This window comes from Heptranchias perlo, chromosome 7 (genome assembly GCF_035084215.1).
Source record: "Heptranchias perlo isolate sHepPer1 chromosome 7, sHepPer1.hap1, whole genome shotgun sequence".
Lineage (NCBI taxonomy): Eukaryota > Metazoa > Chordata > Chondrichthyes > Hexanchiformes > Hexanchidae > Heptranchias > Heptranchias perlo.
The window spans coordinates 61,133,236-61,158,960 of record NC_090331.1 but is presented as its reverse complement, the minus strand read 5'-3'; the positions used below and the strand labels follow the sequence as shown (position 1 = coordinate 61,158,960).

General features: G+C 41.6%; 2 protein-coding genes across 2 annotated transcripts in view; one reads left to right on the top strand and one right to left on the bottom strand.

Moving 5' to 3' along the window:
• zswim2 (zinc finger, SWIM-type containing 2) overlaps nucleotides 1–3,905 on the top strand; it is a 29,588-nt gene extending 25,683 nt beyond the window's left edge. The window contains exon 10 of the mRNA XM_067987697.1: nucleotides 2,732–3,905. Within this exon, the coding sequence (XP_067843798.1) occupies nucleotides 2,732–3,559 (828 nt within the window). The 3' untranslated portion in view covers nucleotides 3,560–3,905. The remainder of the gene's footprint in view (nucleotides 1–2,731) is intronic.
• Nucleotides 3,906–11,742: 7,837 nt separating this feature from the next.
• LOC137323330 (apoptosis-associated speck-like protein containing a CARD) lies at nucleotides 11,743–21,860 on the bottom strand. Its single transcript, XM_067986816.1, has 5 exons — nucleotides 21,792–21,860; nucleotides 20,109–20,161; nucleotides 18,226–18,384; nucleotides 14,927–14,974; nucleotides 11,743–12,006 (listed from the first exon to the last, which is right to left on the bottom strand). The coding sequence occupies exons 2-5, from the start codon at nucleotides 20,116–20,118 to the stop codon at nucleotides 11,753–11,755; spliced, it is 471 nt and encodes a 156-aa protein (XP_067842917.1). The 5' UTR covers nucleotides 20,119–20,161; nucleotides 21,792–21,860; the 3' UTR covers nucleotides 11,743–11,752.
• Between the last annotated feature and the right edge of the window lie 3,865 nt (nucleotides 21,861–25,725).

The window sequence follows — 25,725 nt, the reverse complement described above, 5'->3', positions numbered from 1 at the left end:
TATTGACTCTGCATAGGTACTGATTAGTAGGAAAGCAGACATCAGTACCAATCAGGTTAATGAAGTGCTGAAACATGGTTGTCTCTAACTTGTTGAAGCTGGAACAGACAGCCCCATCCATTCTTGTAAGCAAGTCTCTATGACAACAATCTGAGAATCCATGGAATCCTTAGAGATTCTATTGTGGGGATATCCACTGCAGATCAGACTGCAGAAGCCACAGACTCCAGGATAAACAGCAATGCTGCAAGCCCATCATCATCCCACCACACGTGCGGGTGATGGACTCCTCCAAATGGCCCACCATCTGTCGTTGTACATTCCTGGAGATCATTCCCAGTGCCTGCACATGCGATTAATGCTCTGCAAGCATCCATCTTTTAAAAGCAGGACCCATGAGATTTGAGTCCGGAGTCTCTTCAGCGGAGGGCTAACATCACCTGATCGACTGGTCATCAATGTCTGCCTCCTCATTTCCCCCCTAGTTCCTGCCCGCTTGTGTTCTGTGCATCACCTGTGAACTCTTGTTTCGTTCATTCTCTAATGTCTCTTGGTTGATACTCACCAGAGAGTGTGAGTGATGGTACTTGGGATGTAGTGCTGGTAGGGCCAGAAGCAGAAGATCCTGGTTCATTTGCTTCCACCTTGACTTTTTGATACTGTGTCACATCAATAAATTTTAGTTAGGATACAGAGAAAAGGAGTGTAAATGGAGTTCTAATACAGTATTGCCCAATAGAAATTGCTGACTAACCACAGGCATGGCTACAGCGACAGTGTTTTAGTCACATGCACTAATTTTAACAGAAAACCCCTAACACACAATACTGATAAATGTACTTCACGTATATATTTACTTAACAAATATCTATCACATTCATGCAAAACTTGTCAGTCTTTTTCTTTCATCAAAGTTTGGAATTCTTGCATAAATCTATCAGACACAACACATCTTAGTGCAGCTCTAAGTCTTTGTCCAGAAGTTGTTCGAGTGATTGCTGAGAATGTTGACTCGCATAACGAGATGCACCAGACCTGCCCTCGCTCTCCATCCACAGTGTGGTTAGATACTGCTTGCCCTTTGCAATGTTGTGCTCTCTTGGAGCTGCTCATTATTGGTTGGGTTTGCTTTCTACTGCTGGCCTGGAGCTGGTCGAGCTGACCGTGATGACAGCTCCTTTTACCATACAATGTTTCTGGTGTTTCCATGGAGCTGAAGTCCGCCATTTTTACCTGTGTTACACACTATTTTGGCAGATAACCAACAAGCAGTAACCAAGGAAGTAAATCACACACATCAATAACCACTGGCACACTTGTTTTACTATTTTACCAACAAACGCACAAAAGAGTTAAAGTACACATGCATACACTGTATTGAGATCGCATGCCCAACGACAGTGTCTATCATTCATTTTTTATTTGCTAATCAAAAATGCAATTAACTAGCAACGTGCCCTGCAGAAGAGCTTTGAAATGTTGCACAACATTTGAAATTCTCCTTTTTTAAAAAAAAACGTCTTATAATGATGCCTGGCCCTTTAAACTACAGATGTTTAAACCCTGCAGCATCATACCATTTCACACCACCTCCCAAGGGGAGGTGGGATTGCTGCCGCGAGCCAATCTAGATATTTAAATAAGGCTGACCCCGGAAAATTTGCTGGTGTCATTGCCAGTGCAGTCAGACAGGCCGAGTCATAAAAAAACAAGGACATCTTTTGCAACAATTATACTCATGCTGACTTTTTGGCTATTATTAGCAGCTGGAGTAAAATATCCACCTAAGACTGATGAACTAGATTCTTTCCCTCAGTCTGGTTCAGCAAAAACTGAGTCGAATACACCTTTAGCATTCAACACAACTTTAATAGCAGGGTTCTTAGTCTGCAGCATTGATTTGGAATCCTGTTAGAGTCCCACCTATGCTGGCAAAGCAAGACAAAGAACATACAGAAAATACACACGTTTATACAGATCAATAGGGGTTGGAACATTGCTAACATGAGGTTCAACACCAATCATAAGCCGGGCATAGGTTGGCCATGAGGGGTTACCTAACTGCAGGCCAATCATGGACAATACAGTTAGCTGATCACGCCGCAGTGACAGACATAGATGGATGTCCCCTCATCTTCCAGCTTGGAATGTTTCCCCTAATCATCCCCATCCTTATCTGCTAACCTGGAATGTCTCTGGCCTCACTCAGCTCATTATTTTCTATTGATCAACCAGCTGTGCCGAAACACCCACACCAAACTCCCTACTCCCTAATGTTGCCATGCCAATGATGAGCATAAGCAGACCCCAACATCTAACGAGTTACTCACACCACTATTAGCCTTGAAGGAGCCCATTGTCCTAACCTAAGCAGCTTCTAATTAACCCTTGCTTGTTATTCTTACTACTTTTCTACTTTGCCACTTAGGCATTTGTACTTTACTTACTTTACTGGACACTGACCACATATGGGGACACTGACCATGTAGGGATTCTCAAGACAACAGAAGTGTGATGCAGCAATGTTTTCTTGCCAAAGCTCCTTATTACCGTACATATTTGGTGTAGGTAGAAATAATACACCAATCCTGGACTGTCTTTAAAGTAATCAGCCATGTTTTCAAAGTGCTGGTATTTTTTTGGTAGTGTTGTAGTTGTAGTAGTGCATTGTCTCATTAATAATAGTAAATATGAACTTTAACTATTGATTAGATTGCCTTGTTTTAACTAGTTTCACAAAGAATGCATTGACCATTGGCTATTGCATGAGTGCAACTCTTGTCCAATTGACGGGCAAGCAGTCTATAACCCATTAACCTGGAATGAGGGACCAAGCAAAGGCAAAAAGAAAGAGACAACCACCAATTTTGAACATTCCAGGCCTAATGTCCAACTGGATCAACCTCAATTACTTATTCCAGGGATTGGTTACCATTCATCACCGAGAAAAACAAGTAGCAACCAAGCCTTTGGCCAGCAAAAGCAAGGCCAGTATCAAAGAGGACATGGAGATAAGTATCCAGTAAGCGACCTAGGCGATTTTACTGTAAATGGATTAAGCTACCTTCGTTTGAACGATGTAAAAAATGAAACATGTGTAAACCAAAGTCATGGTGCTGGACGTTCAACACCTGTAAGGATGCTTCAGGAACATTATTTCCCAAGTCTTTTACCGGATATACCTGATACAAGAAATAAAAATCATTCTGCTGGACCTGTTCAAGTTGACGTGAAGTCAAAAAACTCTAACGGTAGTCAAATAAAGAAGAGAGAGATTGGCATTAGCAGGTCTGGTTCAAGCAGTGGCCCCATATCACACCCAATTAACAATGGCAAGTCAAACTCAACAGAATTATCATCACCTCAACAGATTTCACACCTGGAAATTTGTTCACATGACAACAGCTCCACGCAGAGAATCCAAAGCAGTAGGTTTAAAGGTGAGATCAGAAAACAAGTTAGACTTCTTTCAAGGAGAGCCAAGTGTGCTCCTGTGAGATCAGCCGCTGAGAATGTGACTCTTGCTATGGAAGGAATCTCAGTGAACACCAGACTATAAATCCATTCATTCATTAAAAGTCAGGTTGTTTATCAATACTTTTAAAATTATTAGGAAAACATATTTCACACTAATAAATTACCAGTAACACCGTAACATAAAATTGAGAACAAATTACACACATATAAGGAGTAATTTTACAAATCCACATTTCTTGCAGGAGTTTCTAAGGAAACACACACTCATAATATTATCTCAATAGAATTTTCAAAAGTAAGAGCATTTACTTCTATTTATAAAGTCTGATTGACCAAGGATAATAGTCAACAATACAGCAATGTCAAATATAGCAGAAAATCAGTTGATTTAAGAGTGTTTCAATAAATGAGTCACCCTCTCCAATGTATTTACAGTGTATCCTTTAATTTTTTCTTTAGGAATACTTTTCCTTATTAGGTGTGGAAATATCTCACTTTATTGGGCTTTCTTGATCACTCACTTCTTTTTGAATCAGGTAAAGGTAGGTAGCTCATTGTGGGATTTCTCATGAGCAGTGTATTTTTCCAAGAAATAAGAATATAATTGGTGTAATAGAAATTGAGATTTGAAAGAAGAAATTCTAAAGTCAACTGTTACATGTTCTTCAGATACATCAGCCTGATCTGAAATAATTAATGTATCATATTTGTTGGTTAGTTAATGACAAACAAGTGAAATTATATGAAATAATACATTTGATATGAAATAATACGTAAGGTATATCTAGGTGTATAAAATAGTTTTTACTGAGCCATCTTCATGAATGTACAGCAGTTTTATAAAATTGTTGGTTCTCATCTTGGTTCCAAAGTATAGTAATATATGTTACAAATCAGCAGGTACAGTACATTACTGTAAAATTATTATTAAACTAGCCATTGTTAGAAAAAGAGTGGTTCAATGCAGGGACATCCTCATTTGAGTTGTGCTATCATAGGAACACACTGACATACACTTACTTGTAAGAAGAAACAGAAAATCCACCTCACACTCTCATTTCCTAGCAACTTGATCAAGACTGATATTGGTAAAAGCCTGGGAGTAGCTAATCTGCCTGCTTCTCCAGCCTGGGAATATATTGTGTTCAGGTAAAAGTATGACAAAAAGGCCTTTTCAATTAGATACTATTATCCTTTGTCTTTATTTTTAATTTCAAACAGTTCCTTATGGTTTTTTATTAGTAATATATCATAAATCCATGAATGTTATAAAACAGTAGACATTTGGTTGTTCCATTCGCCACAATACTTCTGCAAATGTCAATCTGTCTAACCATTCTCTCTCCTCCACCTTTGTGCCTTTGTCCCCAGTAAACCTTTACTCTGTCCCATCCTGGTTGTTCCCCCTGGTATGGCCCCCATCTTCGCTCCCTCGAATCCAAGGGTCATAGACTTAAGCGGATCTGCACAACTGGTTTAGCCAAGCACCACTAGATCAGGCTGGACCACATTAAGTGCTCTCGGGCTTCACTTTCCTCTGCCAAAAAAACTCACTGCTCTAGGATCATCCTGGAGAACAAGGATAACCCCAACCTTTTGTTTTCCTCCACCAACCATCTTGTTAAACCCCTCTCCACTGCCCTCTCAACCTTCACCTCCAACAACAAATGTGATGCGCTCATGGACTTCTTTATTACTAAGATTGACACCATCCGTTCAGCTGCCTCTGCTGCATCCCCCCTTCACCTTGCCTACAAAGCCAAATCTCTCTCTCGGTTCCCCGCTACCGTAGCCCTCAATATGTGTCTTTCTCTTTCTCACCTATCTCCTCTCATGCTCTCTCCAAGCTCATCTTCTCCATGAGACAGACGTCCTGCTTTTTGGTCCCATTCCCACTAAACTGCTATCCATCCAACTTTCCATCTTGGCCCTCGTGCTAGCTGACATTGTAAATGAGGTTCTCTCGCCTCAGGTATTGTACCCCTCCCCTTCAAAACTGCCATCATCATCCTCTCCTCAAAAAACCCACCCTCAACCCCTCTATCCTTGCAAACTACCACCATATCTCCTACCTCCGTTTCCTATCCAAAGTCCTTAAATGTGTTGTCGCCTCCCAAATTCATGCCCATGTTCTCCACGAGTCCATGTTTGAATCTCTCCAAACAGGTTTCCAGCCCTGCCACTGCACTGAAACAGCCCTAATGACCATAAAGGCCATCCTCTGTGACTATGGTGCACTATCTCTCTTTGTCCTCCTTGACCCCTCAGCAGTCTTTGATATGGTTGATCACACCATCCTCCTCCAATGCCTCTCCTCCATTGTCCAACTCTGGGACAGCTCTTCCACTCTTACATATTCAATTGTAGTGAGATCATCTCCAGCAATAGTTTCTCTTATTGCCCCCACACCAGTACCTCAAGAGTCCCCCAAGGATCTATGCTTGGCCCCCTCCTCTCCCCTTATCTACATGCTGCCCCTGGGTGACATCATCCAAAGACACCGCTCAGCTTCCACATGTACACTGACTACACTGATAAGTAAATAATGACACTTAAGATAGATAAATCTCCAAGACCTGATGGTTTCCAACCCAGGGTATTAAAAGAAGTAGGTAAGAAATTGCAGATGCATTAGTCATAATCTTCCAAAGCTCTCTTGATTCGGTAATTGTGCCGTTGGATTGTAAAATTGCAAATGTCACTCCATTATTTAAGAAGAGTGGGATAGAGAAACCAGGTAACCACAGACCTGTCAGTCTAACTTCAGTTATGGAGAAGTTACTAGAATCTGGTATTAGGGACAGAGTGACTGAGCACATGGACAAAATTGAGCATGGTGGATAAGGGAGTGCCTATGGACGTTATATAGATTTCCAGAAGGCACTTGATAAGGTTCCGCACAAGAGATTATTAGCAGTCTTGTGACATGGGTTGGAAATTGGTTAGGAGATAGGTGACAGAGTAGGGATAAATATATGTACTCCAATTGGCGGGATGTGACAAGTGGTGTTCGCTAGGATCTGTACTGGGGCCTTAACTTTTCACCATATTTATCAATGACCTGGATGAAAGACTAGAGAGCTGTATATCCAAGTTGCAGGTGACACTAAGTTGGGAGGCACAGTAAGTAATGCAGATGAGAGCAGGGAGTTACAAAGGGACATTGATAGATCAAGTGAGTGGGCAAAAATGTGGCAAATAGAGTTCATTGTGGGGCAATGTGACATCTCCACTTTGGATCCAAGACAAATCAGAGTATTTTTTCAATGGTGAGAAACTAGGAACTGTGGAGGATGTACTCAAATTATTAAAAGCTCATGGACAGGTATAAAACGGCTAATGGAACGTTGGCCTTTATCTCAAGGGGGTTGGAATACAAAGGGGAGGAAGTTAAGCTTCACTTGTATACAGCCTTGCGCACATCCCGTCTGGAGTACTGCGTTCAGTTCTGGGCACCACCCCTCTGTGTTGTCAGACATCTTGTCCAACATCCAGTCTTGGATGAGACGCAATTTGCTCCAGTTAAACACTGGGACGACCAAAGCAATCGTCTTCGGCTCCCGCCACAAATTCCATACCCTTGCCACCGATTCCATCTCCCTCCACTGGCACTGTTTCAGTTGAACCAGACTGTTCACAATCTTGGCATCCTATTCAGCCCCAAGCTGAGCTTCCTACCCCATATCCTCTCCATTTCAAAGGCGCCTGTGCCCACCTCCTTAATACATTCATTCATTATCCTCATGGGACCAGAGGGGTTAGAGGTGAAAGTGGTATCTGCACAAAGCATGGTAAACCAGGTTGGTGAGCTGCAGGCCCAAATAATCACATGGAAATACAATGTTGTGGCGATAACGGAGACCTGGCTCAATAAAGGACAGGATTGGGTACTAAATATTCCTGAATACAAGGTGTTCAGGAAAGATAGGGAAGGAAAGAAAGGAGATGGGGTGGCAGTATTGATTAAGGAGAATATTGCAGCACTGGAGAGAGAGGATGTCCTGGAGGGGTCAAGGACAGAATCTATTTTGTTAGAGTTAAGAAATAAAACAGGTGCCATTACACTACTGGGTGTATTCTATACCAACTAGTGGGAAGGATATAGAGGAGCAAATTTGCAGGGAAATTACAGAGAGGTGCAAAAGCCATAGAGTAGTGATAACTTGGGACTTCAACTATCCTAATATAGACTGGGATAACAATAAGAATAAAAGGGGCAAAGAGGGGGAGGAATTTTTGAAATGTATTCACAATAACTTTCCTAACCAGTATGTTTCCGGCCCAACGAGGAAGGAGGCATTGCTGGACTTGGTTCTAGGGAATGAGGCAGGCCAAGTGGAGCAAGTGTCAGCAGGGGAGCATTTAGGGAGCAGCGATCATAGTATCATGAGGTTTAGAATAGCTATGGAAAAGGACATGGACCACTCTAAAGTAAAAATACTCAATTGGAGGAGGGTCAATTTCATTGGAATGAGAACAGATCTGACCCAGGTATATTGGAATCAAAGATTGGCAGGCAAAACTGTAATTGAACAGTGGGCGGCCTTTAAGGAGGAGATGGTTCGGGCACAGTCTCGGCACATTCCCACGAGGCAGAAAGGTAGGGCAACTAAAGCCAGAGCTCTCTGGATGACAAAAGAAATAGTGAGTAAGATGAAAAGGATAAAAGGGGCATATGACAGATGTCAGATTGATAACACAAGTGAAAACCAAGCAGAATATAGAAAGTTCAGAGGGGAAGTGAAAAAGGAATTATGAGGGGCAAAGAGAGAGTATGAGAATAGACTGGCAGCAAACATAAAAGGGAATCCAAAAGTCTTCACAGGCATGTAAACAGTAAATGGGTAGTAAGAGGAGGGGTGGGGCCTATTAGGGACCATAAAGGAGATCTACTCATGGAGGCAGAGGGGATGGCCGAGGTACTAAATGAGTACTTTGCATCTGTCTTTACCAAGGAAGAAGATGCTGCCAGAGTCTCAGTAAAGGAAGATATAGTTGAGATACTGGATGGACTAATAATTGATAAAGAAGAGGTACTTGAAAGGTTAGCTGTACTTAAAGTAGATAAGTCACCCGGTCCGGATGGGATGCATCCTAGGTTGCTGAGGGAAGTAAGGGTGGAAATTGCGGAGGTACTGGCCATAATCTTCCAAACATCCGTAGATACGGGGGTGGTGCCAGAGGACTGGAGAATTGCAAACGTTACATCCTTGTTCAAAAAAGGGTGTAAGGATAAACCCAGCAACTATAGGCCCGTCAGTTTAACCTCAGTGGTGGGGAAACTTTTAGAAATGATAATCCGGGGCAGAATTAACAGTCATTTGGACGAGTGTGGATTGATTAAGGAAAGCCAGCACGGATTTGTTAAAGGCAAATCATGTTTAACTAATCTGATAGGGTTTTTTGATGAGGTAACAGAGAAGGTAGATGAGGGCAATGCAGTGTATATGGACTTTCAAAAGGCTTTTGATAAAGTGCCACATGGTAGGCTTATCATCAAGATTGCGGCCCATGGAATAAAGGGGGCAGTAGCAACGTGGATACAGAATTGGCTAAGTGACAGGAAACAGAGAGTAGTGGTGAACGGTTGTTTATTGGATTGGAGGGAGGTGTACAGTGGTGTTCCCCAGGGGTCGGTGCTGGGACCACTGCTTTTCTTGATATATATTAATGACTTGGACTTCGGTGTACAGGGCACAATTCCAAATTTGCAGATGACACAAAACTTGGAAGGGTGGTAAACAGTAAGAAGGATGGTGATAGACTTCAAGAGGATATAGACAGGCTCGTGGTATGGGTGGACACGTGGCAGATAAAATTTAACGCAGACAAATGCGAAGTGATACATTTCAGTAGGATAAACGAGGAGAGGCAATATAAACTAGAGGGCACAATTCTAAAAGGGGTACAGAAGCAGAGAGATCTGGGGGTATATGTGCACAAATCACTGAAGGCGGCAGGGCAGGTTGAGAAAGCGGTTAAAATAGCATACGGGATCCTGGGCTTTATAAATAGAGGCATAGAGTACAAAAGTATGGAAGTCATGATGAACCGTTATAAAACACTGGTTTGGCCACAACTGGAGTATTGTGTCCAGTTCTGGGCACCGCACTTTAGGAAAGATGTGAAGGCCTAGAGAGGGTGCAGAAGAGATTTACTAGAATGTTTCCAGGGATGAGGGACTTTAGATACGTGGATAGACTCGAGAAGATGGGGTTGTTCTTGGAACAGAGATGGCTGTGAGGAGATTTGATAGAGGTATTCAAAATCACGAGGGGTCTAGACAGAGTAGGTAAAAAGAAACTGTTCCCATTGGCGGAAAGGTCAAGAACCAGAGGACATAGATTTAAGGTGATTGGCAAAAGAACCAAAGGTGACATGAGGAAAAACCTTTTTACACAGCGAGTGGTTAGGATCTGGAATACACTGCCCGAGGGGGTGGTGGAGGCAGATTCAATCATGGCCTTCAAAAGGGAACTGGAAAAGTACTTGAAAGGAGAAAATTTGCAGGGCTACGGGGATAAGGCAGGGTGGGACTAGCTGGATTGCTCTTGCATAGAGCCGGCGCGGACTAATGGGCCGAATGGCCTCCTTCCGTGCTGTAACCTTTCTATGGTTCTATGACAGTGGGAAATGGAGACTCTTAAGAGGTGAGCTCCTGAACCTGTGGGCTCAGATCTCTGGGGTCCTACTCTTAAAAAGAAGGATGCTGGGTGACCATCAAACTCACATTAAACTAAGGAACATCTTGGGGCCCGTTGTCTCAGGTCCTCTAAGAGGATAATGAATGAAGGAGTGTCACGTATATAAAAGAGACTGCAAGGAAGGATCTCGGGGAGTAATAACTTACCTTGGCTACTCTGGCAAGATTGTTAAACTTCTTTCTGCACTGCAAAGAAGTCCTGGGGTTCAAGAAGGTGGCATTCCTTGTCACAGCCTCCTCTCTCCAGATCATGACAGATCTCTGGTCCCAAACAGGCTGACCCTCCTGCTCCATATTTCCATTAGGAGAACATGCAGGTCCTGCTTTGTGAAGTTTGCAATTTTATATCCTACTGCTGCACCAGGCTTTTGTCTCTCCTCCAGATATTCCTGTCCTGTACTCACCAGTCAGTCAGTGCCAATTTGGGGCCTGTCTCAGGCCATTTCACTATTTTCTCCCACCAGCCTATCTGAATTGTTGCAGGCTGTATTTACACAGCTTCCATGCCTCTCAGTATTTAAATTAGCTGACCCCAATAGCAGCGAAAGAATTTCAGGGCTGGTGTTTATAGCAAACTTGTAGGAATAAATAATCGGATTAAGAGTATAAAAAAATGAGTATGAATTTCACTGCAATCATTTTTTTAAACAATATTATGTGCCCCCCCACCCTACTTTGTAAAACATCAGTGCAACAGGTAATCAGCAGAACTTCTGGATGACCTTTGGTTGCACCCTGATTGGTCCTAAATTTCAGGGTCAGTGTATTTGCATATCATTGGCTTCTGGCCATATCATTGCCGGCACTACTGGCTCATCTAGCTCTGCTGGGGGGGGATGCAGGGAGGGACAGAAAAGGATTTTGCTCCAGTACCTGGCCAGATAAAGCAGCAGAAAAAGGCTAGAAAGCTGTCGTTTCAAATTTGCCATCTTCCCAAAGGCAATCAATCATTCTGTCATGAATTGCTGTAGGGAAAACAGTCTTTTAAATAATGATGGGCCTCACTTCTGCCAGGATCAAGTCTTGGAATGCTAATGTGTTAGCGGTCGCTCAGTGGTAGTACTCTCACCTCTGAGTCAGAAAGTTGTGGGTTCAAGTCTCACTCCAGAGGCTTGAGCATAAAACCTAGGCTGACACTCCAGTGCAGTACTGACAGAGTGATGCACTGTCAGAGATGCTGTCTTTTAAATGACACGATAAACCAAGGCCCCGTCAGCCCTTAGAGGTGGACATAAAAGATCCCGTGGCACTATTTCAAAGACAAGCAGGAGAGTTATCCCCTGTGTCCTGGGCAATATTTGTCTCTAACCCAACATCACTAGAACAGTTATTAGGTCATTATCACATTGCTGTGATATTGCTGTTTACGTGTTTACGGTTCTTTGCTCCACTCAATTTGGCTGCCGCATTTCCTACATTACAACAGTGACTACACTTCAGAAGTACTTAATTGGCGGTAAAGCGCTTTGGAACGTTCTGAGGTTGTGAAAGGCGCAAGTCTTTATTTTTCTTTCTTAAATAGAGCAGAATGACCTGAGACAAACAGCAGTTTTTGGTGGGGAGGTGTTGCCTTTATTGAATGAGCTCTTCCATGACACAGTTCTGCAGCTCGCACAATTTTGTAAAGAGATGACGACAACTGATTTCGGTCACCGTCATGTATTGTAGAAGTTTTCTCATCTTCTCTTCAGATGTTTTGCAGGTCATGATTTCCGAATACATTTCATTAGTAAGGCCGTATCCCATCATTTGATCTGCAAGTTCATCAACGTTTTTTACTTTCTGTACCAGATTTGCCCAGTTTTGTTGCACAAAAGATTTCTTGTCTGTTATTACAGAAATTGGAGACAAAAGAAAGTAGAAATTAATGTAATGCCTAAGTGCAAGACTTTCGGAGACAATTTTAAAAAAAATTCAGCTTAAAATTTGATTTGAAAAAATGTGATTCTGTTGTCAAGAAGTTGGAAAATAATGAAAGCTCTTTTTCTGTGATTAGAAAAGCTGGTGTAATCTTATCTCGTCAGTGAATCGAAAGAAAATCCTTCAGGTGTTATTTTGAAACACATTGGGAAAGACGCATATTGCATTCCAGCTGAAATGCCTTTAATTTTGGCCTAATAACTCCACTCTGTGAGAACCAAGGGCCAAACCAATGGATTTTTAAAAGCAGGAAGCTCTGTGTCAGTCAGAGAACTCAAATTAGCTGAAGTTTAGAACACTATTAGGACATCTTGATTTTCGTTACCTAATTCTTTCTTGAACCCAACCATACAGGTTCAGATCAAGTCATTTTTAACCACAATAGAAGATTGTTTTTGCACTCATTCATCTCAGATGTGCTATAATGCCATTTTCTGCACAATCAAAAATACAGCAGCTGTTTTGTATCCTGTGCCTATGCTACTGCTGTTTGCACTAGTCCTGTAGTTATATTGTACAGTGATTATGACAACTCTAGGAGGCCTATCTTGTGAGGGAAGTGAGCCCACCATTAGTGTGCAAGTGCCTGCTTAAGGATTAAAAAGGCTAGGGGTAAAATTTCCATAGCGGTTCTCCTGATCCTCTCTGCCAAAATAATTGAATTGACAAACTTTCCTGCTCTCCAAGACTTCTGCAACCGACTAGCACCAAATTATTGGGATTGCTCAGCTGGACAGGTGGGAGCATTTCCCCTTTAGCTCCTTACATGCAGTTGCTCCTCTGCTGTAAACAAAATGTTACATGCGTGCTCATGAAGGTTTTCAAGAAGGGAGCGAGGGATGCTCTGACTCTCAAGATATATACACATTAGAAAGTTTTCAGGCTGTCAAGAAAGGGCACTCCATTATTGGCTACATGGCAAGGAGAGGGCCTTTTGGAGTTTACCCTCTGGTGCAGGATAGAGCTCAGCATCATGTCACAGCTTGGTATCAATCATGAAATGAATGACTGAGCATAAAACTTTCATCATGGTATAGTTATAGCTGGTGAAATATTTTTTATTTACCTCCCAGCCCCATTCTCCACGAGTCATGAATATCTTGGAGATGACCTGCTCCCAAATCTCTGCAAATGCCACTCTGAACAAGTCACTCAGAAGTAGGCAGCAGTGGCTCAGGGATTCCAATCTGCCCTCTGCTCTGTGGAGAGGTGCCCAGTCCTGCAGCATGGCTTAGATCAGGAACTCAACAGTATGGAGGATTGAACTTGTGTTCTCTAATGCCATGGCACCATGCGTCACTAATCCAATATGCCTCTGCACTGTGGCACCCATGCTACTATAAGCTTCAAGATATACGTTGCATTCTATCAACACACTAACTTCCTTCATTCATTTATTCATTCAAGTTTGTTAGTAACTAGGAGGAAGTGGAGCTTCCACAGTAGTTTAGCAATTTTACATGTGGATGAAGAGAGTAGGATTTGGATGGATATACCTATTCTATGCACTACATATGACAAAATGACAAAGGAAATAAATGAACAGATTGCAAAGCATCAGCCAATCCACGTAAAATAATGGAATTGATTATCAGGAGTAAACTTGAAGGTTATCTGTACAGTAATAACCTTAAATAGAAACAGCAGTCAACATGAATTCAGGAGGGGAAGATCCTGTCTGATCAATCGCCTCGACCACATTGAGGAAGTGCCAACCCAAGTGGACAGTGGAAAGCCCCATGACATGATGTACCTAGACTTCCAAAAGGTATGTGACTAAGTTCTACAGAAACTATTAGTTGAACTCAAAGCTGTGGCAGTTTAGGGTAAACTTTGGGAGTGGATAAGAAACTGGCTGTAGAGTAGAAAAAAATGAGTACTTATTATGGGAGAGGGGTGGGAGTATTCAGTGAGGTCCCCCAGGTGTTGGTGTTACTGTTGTTTCTATTTTATATAAATGACCTAGATTCAGAAACTCAATGCAAAGCAACCAAAATTGTCGATACCAACCCAGGAGGAGCAATGGAATCAGAGGAAGCAGTTTGGGAATTACACAATAAGCTGGACAAAATGCATAAATAGGGAGAATAGCAAATAAAATTTAATGCAGGCAAGTACTGTAACATTTTGAAGGAAAAATGGGTGTCACACATATTCCATGAATGATGTTGAAATTGCAAAGGATGAAGCTGAAGGAGACCTCGGAGTCTTAGTAGACTCGACACTAAACATGTCCAACCAAAGCAGAGCAGGAACTACATAGCCTAAACTGTAGAATATGAGTTAGAGGAAGTTGTGATCAATCCGTACAGTATTCCGATCAGACCACACCTTGAATACTGTGCTCAATTAAAGTCGTTAAGACTAAGGGAGACACTCAAGCACTGGAGGCAGCACAGAGCAGAGTCATGAGGCTGATTCCTACTGTCAAAGGTCTGAGTCATGAGGAAAGAAATTTGAGCTTTTAAATCTGTAAAGAGGCATCCTTTATCTTATCTGATAGATAAAGATATAAGATAAAGGAATGGAAAAGGTAAATCGAGAATATAACTAAATTAAATTGGAAGTGTAGAACAAGGGGATGCAAGTTCAAACTAGTAAAAGGTAAATTTAGGACTGGTATTCACATAGAATGATCAATGTCTGGAATAGACTTCCAGATAGAGTAGTAGAGACAAAAAACCAGGAAGCATTTAAGAAACAACAGGAAGCTGCAATGGGAGCCTTTAGGATCTTATCTGAATGAATGAATTTAGAATGGCCAAATGGCCTTTCTCGTCTGTAATCATCTTGTGATTGGAAAAATACATTAGGAAAATTAAATACCTGAAACTTTGTCCTCTAGCTCTTTAACAGTTACTTTCCTCATTGGAGCTGCAAACAAAATATAATGAAAAATATTGTTATTCCTCAGTGATCTTAAAACATACTAAATATTTCATATTTTCAACATTCAGTTTATACAATGTATTTAGACAGTGGACATCTTCTTTACATTTCAGGCCTGCATTCATCTGTTATTTTATAATGGGTAACTTTAATCCTAAATCTATTTTAGATCATAGATGTCATGCACAGGACAAGTTTGAGAGAAGCAGATATGTCAATTCATCAGCAGCACTACTGGGATGCCTGCCCCATGGAACCAGCAGAATTCCAAAGCAACACTTTGCTGCTTCACTGGGGCAGGTGCAGGCCTGTATGGCCTAAGGCAGCAAAGAAAATAGTGTTCAGTCCTTTCTGGTCTGCCATTGTGCAAACAGCAATCAACCTCTCTTACATCAATTGTCATTTGAATACAGTATTGTCAGATTATACGCTGGTCGTAAGCTGAGCAGAGCAGGTGGGAACTCCATGGGAACCCAGGATTGCAACATCCCTACCCCAGAAAATTCCATCATGACAAGGAGGGGGCAAATGAATCCTCCACTCCACCCCTTCCTTTAGAATTTGTGAATGAGGTCAGAAAGGAGCGGAAACGGGTTCTGCCCAAAATTCCTGCCCCTCTTCTCCCACTGTTTATGAATAACACCCCAAAAATCATAGAATGTCAATGCTATGATTTAAAAGGGAGGATTTTGGATTTGCTAGGACATTGTGGCAAGTTCTGGGACGGGGGAAACTCTACAAGATGGGATGGGCTTCACGTAAATTGGATTGGTACCAATGTCTTGTAGAGAAGTTAAGTAAGCCAATGGGAGAGGATTTCAACTAATAGATTTCAAATAATAATAACTCCTTAGAGTTATAAAAAGGCAAACTGAGAGGAGGTGTAGCGTCTTAGGTAAAAAATAACTTGCTTACAATGGACCTGGACCTATCTGGTCCAGGTGTGGGTAAAGTGGAAACTCCTTGGATTGGGATGAGAAACAAGAGGAGGGAGGAGATTAAATATGAGCATCTCAGGGAGAGGGATTGGACCAAGAACATTGTCATCAAATAAGGGAATTGTATACAGGAACAGATGCAGTTGTTAAAGGTGATGTCAGTTTAGCAGGGATAGGTTGAAAAATCTATAAAGGGTGAATCAGGAGTGAAAATATAATCCTGCACACAATCCTGGAATGTTACATGAAACAACTGGTCATGAATCCATGCAAGCAGGGGCATTATTGGGTTTGATATTAAGTAACAACCAGGAGATGGTAGAGCAGTCAAACAACACTTTGGCATCAGTAAACACAGTATGATTGGTTTTTAAGCTTAAGTTTGTGATGGAAAAGAAGATAAAAGATAAGTGTGATAAAGACATTAAATTTCAGAATGGTAGATTCAGAGGGGATGTAGGAAGAGCTAAGGACACTGGACTGGACAGCACTGTTAGACAGGAAAAACATGGAAGAAAAGTGGATCATGTTTAAAAATACTATACACATACAGATCAGATACATGTCACTATCAAAGAAAGGTTAACACAGGACAAGAGTGATGTGGACAACAACCAAATTAATGCGGGGGATAAGAGCAAAAAAGAGATTGGTGGTGATTTTCCATAGGGGGTTCTCCCGATTATCCACCGTAACTTTAGCGTAAGAGCTGCGTAAAAATGGCAGAAACGCCATTTATGCTGTTTTTCCAGGGTTTCAACAGCTCATCCAATGAAGTTACGGCAGATAATCAGGAGAACCCCATGGAAAATCACCCTAATTGTTCATAAAGTATGAAGCCACAGTTAGCATGCTGGACTGAGAGAAATATAAAAACGAGGCAAAGGAGCTTAAGAAACTGGGCAGGAGAGTTAAAGTAGAAAATGAAGTTAGGATGGCAGGGATTTTTAGAAGAAATGTCCAGCATTTCTATAAGTATATTCAAAAGCAACCAGGTGCAAAAGGAAACAATGGGCCCATTAAAAGATACTAAAGGTAGCATGATCTGAAGTGACCAAGGATGCAGATCTACCAGATAAATTCTGCTTTTCTGTGTTCATGGCGGAGACCTCTTAATGAATGTTGAAATCCCAGGAGGACAAAGGATGTAGTGAAAGAAATAGAAATTTTAGATAAGGTGGTCACTGATAGACCGATGAAGTTAAAGGAAGCCAAAGGCACCAGGCCCAGTGAAGAGGGAAATCATTCAAAATGGGAGTAGTGCCCAAGGATTGGAACATACCTAACATAACACCAATCTTTAAAAAGAGACAAGGGATGACCTAGGAAACTACAGGGCAGTGAGCTCTACATATGTTGTGGGTAAAGTTTTAGAGGGCGTCCCGAAAGAGGGAATAATGAAACACCTAGATACGTATGGTGTGGAAAAAGGAAGTCAGCATTGATTATGGGAACATAGGATAAGGAGTAAGCCATTTAGCCCCTCAAGCCTGTTCCGCCATTCAGTGAGTTCATGGCTGATCTGTGACCTAACTCCATATACCCGCCTTAGCCCCATATCCCTTAATACTTTTGGTTAACAAAAATCTATCAATCTCAGATTTAAATTAACAATTGAGCTAGCATCAACTGCTGTTTGCTGACAAGAGTTCCAAACTTCTACCACCCTGGTAGAGAGAGGTCTTTCCTAACAGATTTAATGAAATTCTTCAAGGAACTGATGGACCTTATTCAGATTTCAGCAAGGTTTTTGATACCATGCTATACAAGTGATCAGTCCACAAAGTAGAAATTCCTGGAAGAGGAAACATGTTTCTCAGGTGGATTGAACATTGGTTCAACCAGAGAAAGCAAATGGTGGTTGCAAATAGAGCTGCATCATCATGACAAGGGATCACTACTGGGGTATCAAGGATTCAGTGCATTGAAGATTCTTATGAGTATGATAAATTGAACCCCGATAATATGTTTGATATTGCCACAAACTCTAGAACCAGAAACATAGGCTGAAGCTTTGATGAGGGAAGGTGCAGGGAGAGTTTAGATTTAATTACTTTAAAGTGATGAATGTTGGCAAAAGAACATCCATAGAGACAGAAAGTGTGGAGAAATTAAAGGTTAGATATTTGAGGTGGCAGGCGATTGAATGGTATTAGTTTCTGGACCAGACAGATGGACTGCAGTCTTTTCCAGTTCTGTACCCATCTTAAATGCTTGATCTAATCATCTACAAAAGCTGACTAATTTATTGCAGTGCATATTTTGTTACATTTGAATTTCAAAATATTAAATAGTTACCCAAAGACACATTAGCTCTGGCTGTGGAGCCACTAGGTGCTGAGTTGGTATTCCTAGGCATGCTGATGATAGCAGTGTTGCACCCTTGGATGTTAGGACTAAAAACAGTAGATCCTCCATCAACCGTGACAGTAGATACTATACTATGTCCTTTGGCACCTGAATAAGCAGTTGACAGAAGATAAATTAAAGAATTAGCCAACATCATGCACAAATAGATTTTGATCGAATTTGTTAACATTCATAAATATCAGTTATATAAAATATTTTTAGCATCCAAAGTATTACTTAAATATTTATTGCTATTATTCATTTCAAGTACCAGCACTAAAACACAGATTCTGAGTTAAGCAAAATGACACCACATTGAGATATGGAATGTGAACTATTGTTTCTCACTGGTGATGCTATTTGGTGGCTCTAAAAGCTGCCAATCAATGAGCAAAATATCCTGTACAATCTGTCTGCACTGGATTGTGTTATGAGTAATTGCTTGTACTTTGTGAAACTGTGTTGCTAAGTTGAGCAGGAATGATCCAGTGAAACTGATCAAAACAAAAGAGAAGCCAGCTGCCCTGGTTTGTAGGATATATTGTGTGCCGTTTTGGTCTATTGTGCGCAGTTTTGGTCTCCTTATCTGAGGAAGGATGTCCTTGCCATGGAGGGAGTGCAACGAAGGTTTACCAAACTGATTCCTGGGATGGCAGGACTGACGTATGAGGAGAGATTGGGTCAACTAGGCCTATATTCACTAGAGTTTAGAAGAATGAGAGATGATCTCATCGAAACATATAAATTTCTAACAGGACTGGACAGACTAGATGCAGGGAGGATGTTCCCGATGGCTGGGGAGTCCAGAACCAGGGGTCACAGTCTTAGGATACGGGGTATGCCATTTAGAACTGAGATGAGGAGAAATTTCTTCACTCAGAGGGTGGTGAACCTGTGGAATTCTCTACCACAGAAGGCAGTGGAGGCCAAGTCATTAGATGTATTCAAGAAGCAGATAGATATGTTTCTTAATGCTAAAGGGATCAAGGGATATGGGGAAAAAGCGGGAACAGGGTACTGAGTTAGATGATCAGCCATGATCATTTTGAATGGCCCGAAGGGCCGAACGGCCTACTTTTGCTCCTATTTTCTATGTTTCTTTGTTTCTATAACTGAATCAAGCAGAAACTTTATGTTAAAATAATAGCTCTGAGAGATGAGATTTTATCAGCAATGATTTTAAATGAGTCTCAAAAAATGCATTCTCATAGTTTAGGTGGCAAGAGATCAGAGTCCCAATCAGGTGTTTGGTCCCAGGTCAGTCATTCAATCCAGCTCACTATGTGAACAATATTGGGTGAGGTTAAAAAGTTCTTGGCCAGACGACTGAATGAAGGCAGGGCAGAGGTATGTCTTCTCGTAAGAAAGGGGAAACTGGTCAGTCCCAGCATGGCTCACACCCCAGCCAACCACAAACGAGACATCGACCCTGAAGAATTCTGTGGTCAACCACCCTGGGCAAGGAAGATGTCTGGTTCTGAGTGACATCACCAGCAAGTGAAACTGAACAACCGTATAAATCAAAGCCAAATTTAATTCATGGTAATACGTTGAAACACTACCTCTACCAATGCTGCATCTACTTAAACCCATACTGTATAACAATGCATACAAGCCTACATTTGAACATTAGATTCAGACTAATATTGCCCATGGATCTCACATCTTAAGAATAGTAATTGGATCCACCTCTGGCAAAATATGAAATAATGGAACTTTCAAATATAAGGCTGTAAACAACATGACAGAGATCAATTCTCTAAACTGAACTGAACAGACCATATTTAATGTAGCTTTTGTTTTAATAAAGTTACAAAGAAAAAAAAAGATACCTTGATCCATCTTTGGTATTTGAAGTCTCTCAGCACTGAGGGATTAGCTGCAGCTTTAATTAAAAAGATCAGTTATTTTAATTCAATTCTTTTTTTAACTGAAGTAGCAAAGTTCTGTATACACAGTCCAGATGATTTAATCTTTACTGTGCCATAAACCTTTGAACAGACTGCGACTACCTTTATTGCTAAACCATAAAATGTTTAGGGCTCTATTCAAAGCTCAGTTGGTGAATTGCACTGTTTGGTGTTGCTGAACAGGAACATGTCCTGGGTTAGATCCTTGGCCCATTCAAATGTAGTAGGTGATTGGTCCATTCAAATGTACAGTTAGCTGACCTTAGCCAGTGTAACAGAACGGGCACTACAGTTGCCCTTTGGGCCCCCAGGGAGGGGAAATATAAGCAAAAGTTACTGTTTCTGATACTTATACAATTACTCCTGCTGGAAAGTACAAATGTGGATATCAGGTGAGGATATGATTTTCTCAGCTTTAATTATCCCCCCAACATAACTAGCCAATATTCCCTGTCTGGGTTCACACACAACATGAGTCACTGCCTTCAGCAGAAAAGGGAAGAAAACAACTGGATGGAGTGGGGGGATATTATGGCCCAGAAATTCTGCTCTTTAAAGGAAAAATATAATTTAGCACCTTTGTTTCTGAAACATACACAGTACCCCAGCTGAAAAGGGCTGATATCGGGTCGGGCTAGGATTGGCTCAGCTATGAGGTCCTCTATCTCCCCATAGTTGAAAAGCCTGCCAACATTCACTTGCTGGATACATACATGAGTCACTGCTTTCAGCAGAATAGGGAGGATTAAAATGGAGAGGGGAACTATATATCACCGCCACACCACATTATGTGGATTTCCCAGAGCTGACGGCGGCAGAGCATCGCGGGAGAGGCTAAACAAACGGAGGGGAAAATTTGAAAGAGCAACGTCATAATCAACACAGAGTGAGAAGCGGCGGAGCTCAAGAACTTAAGCTGAGTGTTTAATTTATTATCCACATTCCAATTTTAACTATATAGTTGGATATAGTTGATTAAGGGACTAATTAACTTTAAAATAATACACAAGAGCCAAGAGTAAAAACCAAACCAGTTCTGATGAAAGGTCTTCAACCTGAAACATTAACTCTGTTTCTTTCTCCACAAATGCTGCCTCACTTGCTGAGCTTTTCCAGCATTTTCTGTTTTTAGTTCAGATTTCCAGCATCCTCAGCATTTTGTTTTCGGGAAAAAACAAACCATCAACTTTAAATAACTAAGTAAATAAACCTAATGAGATAAATTCACAAAACTGCACAGGAGAAGAAACAAATTTAACATTAACATTAAGGAAAGATTCCAGGTTGGTGGGAAAACTTGTAAAGCCAGTTTTCTCTGCTTTTTAGGTCACAGGTAACTCACCTCTAGTGAAACGATAAGTAGAACTTTCAAACACTGATCTTAACACCCTGCATAGGCGCTGGATCCACTGATAAAAACTTTTACTACACGTCCCCAAACGCAAGCAAAGAGGGTCAACAACAACAGTACAATGAGTTAATGGTGGAATCATGTGGACAGGCTCCACTGCGAACACAAGAGGAGGAGAATCCAGCCTAATGTCTTTTATCTGTTTTTCGATCCTTCATGCACTCACAGATTTTCTATTTTCATACAGCTCTTACCTTGAATTATATTTTTTAATTTTTTCACTTTCCCTTTCTTTGAAATGTGTCGTCCCACTTTCACTTGCCTCTACCTGAAACATATAATGATGCTTTGAATTCAACACTTTCTGTTTCTTCCTAATCATTATGATATTCCAAGGAAGGGGTGTGTCTTACGAGATTAGTTTACCAGTCACAGAACTTTATACTACTGAATTTTCTGCTACATGGACTGTAATGTACAAGTGCCACAGAACTATAAAGAAGTGAAATAAAAAGCAAAAAACTACAAATGCTAAAAATCTGAACCAATTTTTTTTAAATTGGAAATATGTAGCAGGTCAGTTAGTATTTGTAGAGGGAAAAAAGCATGTACCTGACTTGAATCTAATTCACCCTCCTTCTCCATCGTTCCTCTGTTTTTTTTCTCAATCCTTAAATTTCATTAGTTAAGGAGATAGACTGTTGGTCACGCTGTTCACTAAGGTCCCAGATGCCCCGTTGCTCATTATCGCACTTCCAACAAGTTACAAAACTTTTTTGAGCTGAAGGTACAGAAAAAAAGTCTATCTGACGGGGCCCTGCTCCAGCAAGATCTGGCCCATTAACATAAGGGGAGAATGTGTTTATGGGCAACGTTGTGTGCTCTAGTGTACAGGTATAGATACCGTAGGAAAGTGGGAAGTGCAAATGAATACCAGTCACCAAGCATTCTGCCTGGAATGTGCAATTTGATCCAGCCTGTGGCAGTCAGGCTGCTGCATAGTGCTGCTAATCACTCCAGGGAAAAAAAACAGGAAAGCAGGGACACAGTGAAATTGTGTCATCAGTTTCTTGGGGCAAGGATTCAAAAATGGGCTGTAACCCAGAAGAAAATCCAGGGCATTAACTTCCTGCACCCTTTGTTTTCTTCTCCCCTCCCCTTTTTTCGAATTCTATTAATATGCTAGTTTATCTTCCAGTTTTCAGTTCTGGAAATAGAGAGGGAGAGGGAGGGAGGGAGGGAGAGCATAGTCCACCATACTAGTCATCAAACTTTGCAGGGTTCTGTGTACACTCTCAAAGGTCTCAATGAATTGTTGGTGCTCAGAAAATAGCCTATTTTTATAGGCAGTGCTTGGATATTACTAGTCCAGAAATTGGCCTGGAATTGTTGCCCTGGCCAACTTCTTCCTGCCCGTCTAATGCCATCTGCAGTAGTTCTTCCTCACTCATGGTGCGTGTGTTCATTTATTGCTCCCTCGTCTAACTTTAATCTTTCTTGGAGTGGATATTTCTGGGTTGCTGCTTGCTGCAGGAACGGCGATTGACGCTCTGTCATGTGATGTGGAAGGGCACGCAGCCTCGGGTGCTGCAAGATGCTACTCGTCAGCCGTCCCTATGGAAACACAATGGGACTGATTCTGTAGGCAGGCACTCCCAGTGCAGAACAATATTCATTAAAAGCACTGCACCACTAAACTATTTGCAGAAACGTGAAAGATTTTCACAACTGTAATGCACCATGGTAACTTCAAGAACATCCGCAGGGCAGAGCCCAAGAACAGAGGGAGAAAGCACAGGCACTGTTTTCTTATCACACTGTGACTGTTGATCCTTGTGCTCCAGCTTGCAGGAATCTGTTGCTGCTGGAGCGACAGGGTGGGGGATCAGCTGGAGACAGCCATGATGGTGATCTGCACACTCCTCACTAGTACCCAACTGTCAATCTGCGTGAGCGCTGAGCACCTAGAGCATAGCAGGACAAGGGGCAGATGAGGCATCTTCCTCTCAGGATGACTGCACATCTGTCCAACCCAACCCACCCCTCAAAGGATTCAGCAGTGCCAGTTAGCAAGCAAGTGTTGGAAACCCCAGCCATAGCAGGGCCATCTCATGACACTGCAACCAGGAGTACAAGGCCAGCTCCAACATTGGACACTCACACTGAACAGCAACAGCCACCATCATACCTCCCACTCAGGCAGCACTTAGATACAGCAATGGGTTAGGAAGTAGAAGAGTATCAACTTGGCTCATTCCGGGTTTAAGTCCCACCCCAGAACTTGAATATGTAATCTAGGTCGACACTTCAATGTTGTCCTGAGGGAGTGTTGCATTGTCAGAAGTGCCGACTTTCAGATGAAATGTTAAACTGAGGCCTCATTAGCCTGTCTAGCAGACATAAAAGGTCCCGTGGCACTATTCAGTGAAAAGCAGGAGAGTTCCACTGGTGTCTTGGGCAACATTCTTCCTCAACCAACATCACCAAAACAGATTAGCTCATCATTATCTTATTGTTTTGTGTGGGACCTTGCTGTGCACAAATTGGCTCTGCATTTGCCTATGTAACTGTGGCTACACTTCATAAGTAGTCCAGTAAAAGATGCTATATCATAGTATCATAGTAGGTACAGCACAGAGGAAGCCATTTGGCCCATCGTGCTTGTGCCGGCTCTTTGAAAGAGCTATCCAATTAGTCCCATTCCTCTGCTCTTTCCCCATAGCCCTGTAAATTTTTTCCCTTCTAGTATTTATCCAATCTTTTGAAAGTTACTATTGAATCTGCTTCCACCACCCTTTCAGGCAGTGCATTCCAGATCATTACAACTCGCTGCGTAAAAAAATGTTTTGTCATGTCACCTCTGGTTCTTTTGCCGATCACCTTAATTCTGTGCCCTCTCGTTACCGACCCTTCTGCCACTGGAAACAGTTTTTCCTTATTTACTTTATCAAAACTATTCATGATTTTGAACACCTCTATCAAATCTCCTTTTAACCTTCTCTGTTCCAAGAGGAACAACCCCAGCTTCTCCAATCTCTCCACATAACTGAAGTCCCTCATCCCTGGTACCTTTCTTGTAAATCTCTTCTGCACCGTCCCTAAGGCCTTGACATCCTTCCTAATGTGAGGTGCCCAGAATTGAACACAATACTCCAGCTGAGGCCTAACCAGTGTCTTATAAAGGTTTAGCATAACTTCCTTGCTTTTGTACCCTATGCCTCTATTAATAAAGTTTAGGCTCCCATATGCTTTTTTAACAGCCTTCTCAACTTTTCCTGTCGCCGTCAAAGATTTGTGTACATATACCCCCAGGTCTCTCTGTTCCTGCAGTTCCTTTAGAATAGTACCATTGAGTTTGTGTTGCCTCTCCTCATTCTTCCTACCAAAATGCATCACTTCACACTTCTCTGCGTTACATTTCATCTGCCAGGTGTCTGCCTATTTCACCAGTCTGTCTATGTCCTTCTGAAGTCTGTTACTATCCTCCACATTATTTACTACATTTCCGTTTTTCGTGTCACCTGCAAATTTTGAAATTGTACCCTTTATACCCAAGTCCAGGTCATTGATATATATCAAAAAGACTAGTGTGCTAATACTGACCCCAGGGGAACACTACTGTATACTTCCCTCCTGTCTGAAAACCAACCGTTCACAACTACTCTCTGCTTTCTGACCCTTAGCCAATTATGTATCCACACTGTCACTGTCCCTTTAATCCCAGGGGCTTTAATTTTGCTAACAATTTTATTATGTGGTATTTTATCAAATGCCAGTTGAAAGTCCATATACACATATGTACTTACGCGCTACCCTCATCAACCCTCTCCATTACTTCATAAAAGAACTTAATCAAGTTAGTCAAACACTATTTTCCTTTAACAAATCCGTGCTGACTTTCATTTATTAGCCCTAACTTTTCCAAGAGCCAATTAATTTTGTCCCGGATTATTGTCTCTAAAAGTTTCCCCAACACCAACATGAGGCTGACTGGCTTGTAATTGCCGGGTTTTTGCAAGCTCTTTGTTTCTTACTTTTTTTTACCTTTTCACTCTCTTTCCCTGTATTCCTAATGCGCTCTTAATTTTACTTCCCTCTTTTTTTTATAAAAGGGGAAATGTGTTGTAATGAATTGTCAGGTAAGTAGTAAAAAATGAAGTCGTCTGTACACTTATTAACATCTCTCAG

Coding starts and splice junctions, on each gene's coding strand:
- LOC137323330 (XM_067986816.1), bottom strand. Junction 14,975..18,225: donor CAGAGCTAATGTGTCTTTGG/GTAACTATTTAA, acceptor TTTTGTTTGCAG/CTCCAATGAGGAAAGTAACT. Junction 12,007..14,926: donor GCTAGAGGACAAAGTTTCAG/GTATTTAATTTT, acceptor CTGTAATAACAG/ACAAGAAATCTTTTGTGCAA.